Raw genomic sequence first — 9,249 nt, forward strand, 5'->3', positions numbered from 1 at the left:
TCTCAAGCTAAATTAAGTTTGGTTTAAATCTAAATATCTCCATTTTTTGAAGGAAAAGGGTTTAGCACAATGCAAGTAATTCTGTGGAGTTCATTTCTCTGAGAGATATGCATTGTTTCAAACAAATGATGTTTTTAGTATATAGTTAATATTAATGTAGTTTGGGTCTGGTAGTAAGGAGCAAATGCACTACCAAGAAAGGTGGAAGGATGACTTTTTGTGGTAAAGTTTTCCCATGTAATTTATTAGTTTCCAGTGTTATAAACTCTTAAGAGATTGTGATCTACCACCTCTTGAAAACAGTCGGTAGGCCTTGACTGGACTACTTGTAGGAGTGAATTTTCAACTTTGGACCATAAAGGTTTGGGTTTTCTTCTCTTGATGGAGAAATAGTCTCAAAATTTAATATACATTTAAATGTGTTGAACAGTTTTAATTACAGCTGTGAGCTTCCTGAGTATTGCATTTGTTTACTCTCCTGCATTCCTAAAATCATACATCCTGGTTCTTGTCTCATTGCTGTGTGGAATCCTAATTTCCATACAGAAACAAAACAACTTTTTATTAGTTTCTGTTTTTACTAAAGCTGCTGCAGCATTATTAGAAAACCCTTTTTGGAACAGTAGGTATAAAACTTACAAGAATTTAGATAGCTTTCTTTAAATTGTTACTGCTTTAGTCACTACAGAACTTGTTTAATGAAGTTGAAAGTAATTTCAAGGGAATGATATCTAGTAGGCTTTTCTATTTGAATAGTATCTATGTAGATTTTGGAATGTTTATCCAGTAATAATTCTGCTGGCAGGATGGCTTGGAGCTTTATGAAATACATTTTAACAATAATTTGACTTCCATTAGTTAACATATGAACATGTGGTCAACACCAAAAGGATAGTCTTATAATACATTATAATTTGACTCTCTGTGGTGAACACTTCTGAATAAATTGGTTTCTTCAGTCTTAATGTAATTAATTTTTAATGCAGTAAGTCTCTTAAAACTCCATGCTGCTGTATAATTGCAGATTAGCTTGAATACAGTTCTTTTAAGGAACGTCAGTTAACGCAATAGCCTTTTAGTTCTTTACAATAACTATTATGAATACTCTAAATTACTTCTAGGATTTACGGAAGGCTGCAGTTCTCATCTTTGCAAACAAGCAGGACATGAAAGGTTGCATGACAGCTGCTGAGATATCTACATACCTCACCCTTAGCTCCATAAAGGATCACCCGTGGCACATTCAGTCCTGTTGTGCTTTGACAGGAGAAGGGTAAATGCTTACTGCTTAGTATAGTAATATATGGTAAATGAGAATTTAGAAGCTTATTGACACTAATGTGGATTTCCTGCAAGAACATATTTTCTGATCTTTGCAGTCAGAGGGACTTTTTGAATTTTTCCTTTTCTTTATTGAACCTTGTGGATTTTTTTTTTTCATAGTTCAAACTCCAAATTTGTATGAAAGTCTTTCAGCTTATTGTTAAAAAACCCAAAACAACAAAACCCAAACAACACCACAAAAAAACCCAAACCACCACCCCTCCCCCCCGCCCCAAATATGTGGCTGCTGGCATAGTTATTTACTCTGCGTGCTACCATCTCATTCTGTATGTCGTTGTGCAGTTAAAGAAATAAGCTACTGTTGTCTTCCTTTACACTCTGATCTGCTGTAAGCTTCAAAGGTGTGTGTGGGGGTTGGGGTGGTTTTGGCTTTTTTTTTGGTTTGTTGGGATTTTTGATAAAACATGGTTTTGATGAAGAGATACATAGATCTGGCATAAAACAAAATTGTTACCAATATTAAACCTCTTATTTATACCTGGCTGATGTAGCTAATTTTGAAACTTGTATACCTTATGGCAGGAATTACTAAAATGGAAAGCTGAGCTTTCCTTAGATCCTTTGTCTATAAAGATCAAAAAAACCCATTTTTGGATGCCTGTAACAAGTTGGATAGTGTCTTGCTTACATGGTTTGGAGTGTGCTAATTTTTCATCTTGATTCTTAAAGCCATCTTCTAATGTGTAATAGTTAGAGGGTTTTTTTCAGCTGTGTTGTACAACCTTTACAATAATGTGGTCTTGTGACGTCAAAAATAGTGAATCCAACTGAGTATTTGGGAATTGAGAGCATCTTCCTCACTTCTAGCATGAAGTATTTTCTAATGTAATGGAAGTGTCTTGTAGAGTGATTGGTAGCATTCACTTCCTTAGGGTGGGATGTGTTAGTGAAAACAAACTGTTTTTTTGATTGAGTCTTTGGATCGTATTGTTTCATTCTAAGAGTTAACTCTGCTTTCCTCCTACCAGTTTTGCCAAAGTCACTTTTGAGTACTTAGTTTGTGTGCTAACTTAGATCTTCAGATAAGTTGGCATTTGGAGGAAGGTAGAAATTAATGAATATGAACTTTGGTTCAGAAACACTGGCCATCCTAGGCTGCTTCTTTCTTATTTAAAAAAGATGAGTAATTAGAATACTTAAAACTGTGACCGTAGTGAGACCAACTCATAAAAAAATTTCTGGAGTTAGATTGCTGAGCTGAATCTTCCTTGGGAAGATCTGACAGAAGTCTAGGGAGATTAGCCCAGTGTGAGTGAAGCTAGCCCTCTTGGATAGCTAAGTCATGATATACTTTACAATGGAAAAGCTTAAAGATGGCATAAACTAGGTAACTAGATCCTTAGAACATCAAAGGAAGGCCTATCCTCTGAAATGGAAGACTTTTAAATAGCGATACAAATTGAGTCAGTAAGCAGATTAGATCCTGTGCAATCTTGGTGTTGAATATAAACATATTTTTAATTTTGTAATGGGATTTTGGAATTCTTGGTACACTGCCTTTTTGTGCACCGATTCAGTCTGGGTACCTGTCCTTTGTCTTTTAGTATTAGTATTTAAAGGTCTAGCTTTCAAGTAAGCAGTCTTTCATGGGAAACCTGTAGAAAAAGAAAAACTTACTTGTTTCCATGTACTTACAGGTAAGATGTTAAGAATAGTGTCTTTTAGATTTACAAGGGAAAAAAATGGAAGGAGTGCCAAGCTTCAATAAAACAGCATGCTTGACCATCTTCCTGTGGTTAAAGCCTGAGGAGACTTAGTTTAAAACACTATTTACTCTACTCAAGTTTCAGACCCAATTCCAGCTGATTTTATTTATTTTACGTAGATGTTTTTAAACATAAAACCAGATAGAAGATAATTTAAAGATGTTGGAATAGAACTAGTACCAATATAACATCTCTTATTTTTCAGATTATGCCAAGGCTTGGAGTGGATGACCTCCCGTATTGGAGTGAGATAGCTTCGCCCCCCCCCCCCCCCCAAAAAAAAAAAAAAAAGAGACTTGTATTTATCCTGTGAACATGTACGTTCTTCCGTACTTCTGGCTGCTAAGGCAGTGACCATGTTTAATTTATATCAGCCAACCCCCAAGCTGTACTTGAATCAAGTGCAGTTGAACTGAAACACAAAGTATTTTCTTAACTTTTTTTAATACACTAATCTTCAACTGGATGAACATAAGTGAATCTGGTTTTAAGCATTGAAATTCCTCTGAATGTGTATTCTAACTTTTTCAATGATAGCTTTTTTAAATCTGTTTTGTCATTGTCAATATTTCATACTTCCTCTTTCTAAATAGTTTATATAACTTACTAACATAAATGAGCGCAGTTTGTTTAATAGTGGAAAGTAGTGAGTAGGTTGACTTTACTCTGGCATAGCTTTAGCCTCTAAGGATAACCATATCTCCAGCTGGGCTTCCTGAACATCAGTAGAGTTCTAGCCAGCACAGGAGTTAATAGTTATGAACTCAAATTTTTAAATTCTGAATGAGTTAGTTATAGTTAATATTGTGGTGGTATATAATTGAACTTCTGCCTTAAAAGAAATCTATTTCATTCTCAGTTTCTCTGGTAAGTAGTTCTAGGATATGATTCTTTTTCTTTTACTTGAAAATACATCTCTGTACAGTGGATTAAAAAAAAAAAATCATTATTAAGTGCTGATTTAGTCATTTAGAACTCGAATACCTTTTTAAAAATAAACCTCTTAATTATTAAATTTGGAATCACAGCAGCCAATGTTATGTGTAGACTTGCTGTAATCTGTTAGTATTTTAAATACTGTATACATGAGCCTTCCTCACCTTTTAGTGAGAATGCTGTTTTCTAAATGAATCCAAAATCAAAAGGGAAGCCAGATTTATAAACAGAATAAAATCATGGTGCTGTATCTCTAGACTTTAGAGCGAAGCTAATCTTGACATTTTTTTACCTGCTATCAAAATATGTTTTCAGATTCCATTGCAGAGAAAATATTTTGCCTTAATTTTTGTTTTGAGTCTTATTTGCAAGAGTAGAGAACTTTTGATGGTGTTCGAGTTAGATTCATTCACCTGAAATTTAGGAACTGGAAGTTGAAAAGTAGAGAGCTTCCATTTGAAAAACAGCTATTGAAAGATTGGACCTAGTAACTCTTAATCCAATTTGAAGGTGATGAAGTTAGATCTGTAAAGAGAATCTAAAGCTATGGATGAAGTTAATTGAGAACATTAGACACCAAAAAAACCCCTAACCACCAAATGCCCCAAAAAACTTCTGAGAAAAAAAATAAAAAAGAAAACAAAAACAGTAGTGGACACCCAATTCCTAGTGAAATCCCAGCAGCAGTCAAGGATCTAACCTACATAAATGCTTGGTAGGCTTTCCAAAAGCACCCTTCTGCACTTTTGCATGCCTAAAACCCGTGTGGATTCTGGTTACTAGAACCATTAAGCTAATTGACTAGAGTCCTTGTATGGAAAACATTTTGTCATTAATCTTGTTTTAATAATTCAAGCACACTGAGTTTTCTTTAATAAAATTCTAAGTTTCATAAATTTCAGTTTGATTCCATTTTTACTTGAACAAAAATTAATGAAATTTTAAAAGTGTCAGCAAATATGTTGTCATAAGTGTTAAAAAGCAGATTTTTGAATACATGTGGAATCAGTGATTTGTTGAATGAAGTTATATATTAATGCAATTTACCAGTAGTCACATTTGGGAGAGACTATGTTGAGTGTCAAGTCAAAATGCTCAGAAAATAATTTACATTAGTGAAAAGTAGTGCTTAAATTAAAAAGGAATGCAAGGCAAGGTGAAAATCTGATACTAAAGCTTCTTGCTCTGATGTTCATGCTAACATCTGTTCTAATGTGCAAAAACAAGATTTGTTTTGTTCTTAGGGAAGCAAATTATAAATGAAAAAAATAAAATGATACTGTGAATGAGGTTTCTTGTTTGGTGACTTAATAATTTCAGTTTGCAATTTACATTTATTTTTAGGTTTATTTTTATGTAATTCAGAATGTAGTTCTGCATATTTATAAAAAGCACTATCTGGATGTATAGCTGTTTGATTGTTTAAAAAAAACCCAAACAAACATGATTTTATATTTAACCCTTTCCAGGTAAAACCGTTCGTAAAGTTATAGTTTGATTACTAAATCCAGTCTCACTTGAGGTAATATATCTAACTTTGGTTGGGAGGAAATGGTCATATTGTAGACCTTAGAATATCAGAATAATGAAGGTTTTCTTTTAATTCCTTTACACTTTTAAGGCCTTTAAGTACCTTTACAGAAGGAAACATTCTTGGCAATAGCTATAATTTTGATCACCTTACTACTTCATTTTCTACAACAGTTTTTCATTTATGATATAGATGTGTTCACAGCATTTATGCTGTGGTTTGGTTTTTTTGAAAAAGGCTTGGTGTGGAATTTTGGGGGGTTTATTGTTAATCACCTTCAAAGCCTGCTAAACTAAAAAGTGGTCTAATTAAAATAATTTTTACAATGGGGTGCGTTAGAACACTGCATGTGTCTCTGCACTGCCAAACTCTGCATTATTTTGTTAATCTGTATGTAGTAAATATGTTCCAGGTAGTTTTTGCACTTTGAAAATATTCTGCATTTAATATGCTGTTCACAAAGAACACTATTAATTAGCTTCTCAGAGGAAATTAAAAATGCAAGGAAACATTTAAAAACATGCTCAAGTAAAATATCACGAAGATTTTTCTCCTAAATAATCCACTTTCTTACAGTATCCTGTATTTTGAGTAATTGATATGCATGTTATAGTCTAATTTATAAAATCAGACCCACTGTGTTAAAATAATGTATCATATTATGAGAGAAATAGTTCTGATTTGTGCAGGCTCAGAGGCTGCTAAACATTTTGAGCAATTTTTGTCATGCTTGGATGAAATTGGCAGGATCCACTTTTTGAAAGTAGTCTTTGCAGACTTTAAGCTCTTTTTCTTAATTGAATTTGCTTAATGTATTTGAAGTGGAATTAAGTTTTACAGAAAGACTTTTTCTTCCTACTTCCCCGTGTGTTCATCTGTGACCTAACTGTTGTTACTAAGTAGATCCAGTAATAATTTTAATGTTTCCCTCCCTGTTAATCACTTTAAGACTGAATAAAACCTTATTTCGTAAGTAGAAAAAATAAGCTGGCTAATTGAGTAGTGAGTGTGCTATCCTTCCTGTCTTTCTTGTCCAGTTAACTTTTATCTGCTTCAGTAATATATGGTAAGTGAAAACCATTTACTAAGGAAAAAATATATGTTTCATGATCACAAAAAGTTGCTTTTCCTTTTGTACTATTTAGCATGTTAAAGTGGGTCATTTGTGGTTGAGAAGGAAACAGTTTTCTTTCCTTTCTTTACCCTACAGTTCACAGTTACTGTGGCTTGCAAATATTCAAGTGTTCTCTATTATAATTTCATATATTGAATTTTTGAAAAGTTCATTTGCTCTTCATAAACTGAAATGCCCCCGGTAAAACATGCAATTTGAATATTTTCCAGTGTTGAAAATGAAATTCTACAGTCAAACTGGTAGTCATTTCACTATGTCAATATTGTAACAGACACCAATTTTTAAGAAACTGTACTTTCATTTGTGTTCTGGTTTTTTTGTTAAAAAAAAAAAAGCTTTTGGACAAAACATGACTTCTAGACAAATATTTACAGACAGATCAGTAATTTGTGTTGAGTTGTGAAAGTGGGGGTGGGGGGTGAATTCCTGTTTTTCTGTTGAATCCCAACACAATTTCATAAGGATGCGCTTTAAACAATAGATACTTTTTCAGTGTCTTAATTTTGACCTTCTTAATGTAACATAAGTTTCCTTTTACCCCAGCAATTCCAAAAATATTGCCAAAGAACAAAGGGGTTTGAAGACATTCTCAAAGCAGAAGGGCCAGAGTAGCAAAATAAATATGTGCCTGTATTTACATGCTGTTACCTAGACATGGTGCATCTCTTGCATAGGAATACACCTCCTGAAACACTGATTAAAGTTCCCTTTCTGAAACCTTACTTTTTATCACATTTAAAAAACAAACCCATAAATCTCACGTGCTTGTTGGCTTTGGTTTCTTAAGTTAATGGAAAGATAAGCATATGTTAAATGCAGAGAAAACTTTGTAGATACAAGCCAATGAATTACGGAGTTTTGGGTGGTTCAGAACTTCTGTAAGACTACACAAATGTCACTGTAGATAGTCAAATCTGACATAACATTGCTTTGTTTTTAGAAAACTAAAGCTGGAACGTGTCAGCTTTCATAGGCACAAAAGTTCTCCTTTTGGCTGAATGCGACTTCTTTATAATTTACCTCATTAAGTGCAATGTACAATCTGTTTGAGAGGTCCTGAGTATGTATCATAGGGTTTTTTCACTGTTCATGAGTATGTTTGTGGCAGTTCGCATTAAGGATGTACCTTATCTTAGTCTCTGTACTCACCACTGGAGGTCGGGCTTAGGAAACAAGCTGTCTTGATTTCTTGATGGTGCCTTACTACCTTTCTATCCTGTGTGTAATTCGAGGCCTTGTCCTTTTTTTCTTTTTTCTTTTCTCTCCCTCTCCGAGGTGTTGTTGCCTTGTACCATCTTGTCTAAAGATGCTGACAAAGGCATGTGAGGTACTGTGCAAACAAACAAACAAAGGTGGTCATAAATAAGCTGCATTTTCCTCATACAGCTGTCTTGCTAAATCCAATCTCATTTCACTGTTTTCTTCCCTTTTTAAAAAAACATTATTTTACATATCTTAAGTACCTTCTCTCAGTTTGTCGGTGTTCATGTTTACCCTCTAGCCTTGAGCACTCTCCATTTCCAAGACATGGCTGGCATCTTATCTGGGGATCTAAGAGTCCCCTAGCTGGATGTTCTATAGAACCTCGACAACAGTTCCTGGTACAGGGGCACAGATTTCCTGAAGTTAGCCAGGCAGGCTGTACTAACGCTTGGGATCCGTTGCAGCTTCCTTCAATACCTGTGGGCACTACCAGTTTTCTAGTATTAATCTCTGCAAGTTCTTCTGCATCAAATTTAAGGCTTGCTATTCACCAATGTGTGCTGTTATCCTGATCTTGCAGGACACCTTCCTTCTTTTTCTGTAACAAATTCCAGAAGTATAGTGTCTAGAGAGAGAGATTTTTTTTTTTTTTTCAGCAGCAGTGTTTGTCTAGTGTCAAACTTCTGTTTGTGGTGTGCAAGCATACACTATGTTCCAGTTCAAGAAATCAAGGTGTCTTGTACAGATTTATATTACACTGCTCTAAATGGGTTGGCACCTGGCTTTTTATTTGTTTATTTTTTGGAATTTCTTGCCTAGGGGGTAAAGAGCTTCAGTATCCCCAAGCCAGTGATTCTTTCCAGCTATTTAAAAACACTGCACACAGTAATGGGAAGAGGACATGGGTGGAGCTACTCAAAATTTTTTTATCAAAATAAAATTAATTGAAGAGTTGTTCTGTTAAATTTGGGGGTCTTTTTTGTTCGTGTTTGTTCCTCTGTGAAGAGGTATCAAAGTAGTGTGACACTTTCACTTTAAGTGTAGTGGTTAGGGAAAGCATTTCTTCTTCAGTCCCTTCACTGGGGCAGAATTGGGTCCTGCATCTTGTGCAACTGTTGCCAGTTCACGAAACATCTTTGTTGGACACCTGCTTCCTTTCATCTCAGGAGAAGCTCCAACTTTGATCCTAAAGAGACTTTCACGTCGTTTTGGCCATGGGAAGCCTGGGGTTTTGTTTGTTTTAGTGGACTGTTCCCTTTCAAAGTAAGAGCAAAACAAATCCAAATGGAAGAGGAAGAAAAAACTTGTTTGGATTTTCATGTGTGCATTTGACTATGCTTAGCATTTAGCTGAGTTTGCTCTTTCCTTTTGTGGAGTCTGCCCTGTGAAAGGCC

General features: G+C 34.7%; 1 protein-coding gene across 3 annotated transcripts in view; it reads left to right on the top strand.

Annotated features, from left to right (window-relative positions):
* ARL5B (ADP ribosylation factor like GTPase 5B) overlaps positions 1 to 9,036 on the top strand; it is a 22,358-nt gene extending 13,322 nt beyond the window's left edge. For 2 of the 3 annotated variants that reach the window (XM_030009976.2, XM_041122079.1), the window contains exons 5-6: positions 1,122 to 1,273; positions 3,256 to 5,276. In XM_030009976.2, coding sequence (XP_029865836.1) covers positions 1,122 to 1,273; positions 3,256 to 3,304 — 201 coding nt within the window. In that variant the 3' untranslated portion in view covers positions 3,305 to 5,276. Of the gene's footprint in view, positions 1 to 1,121; positions 1,274 to 3,255; positions 5,277 to 8,674 lie in introns of those variants that run through there. The other variant, XM_030009978.2, reaches the window with a different exon arrangement.
* Positions 9,037 to 9,249: the final 213 nt, after the last annotated feature.

This window comes from Aquila chrysaetos, chromosome 3, assembly GCF_900496995.4.
Source record: "Aquila chrysaetos chrysaetos chromosome 3, bAquChr1.4, whole genome shotgun sequence".
NCBI classification, from domain to species: Eukaryota; Metazoa; Chordata; class Aves; order Accipitriformes; family Accipitridae; genus Aquila; species Aquila chrysaetos.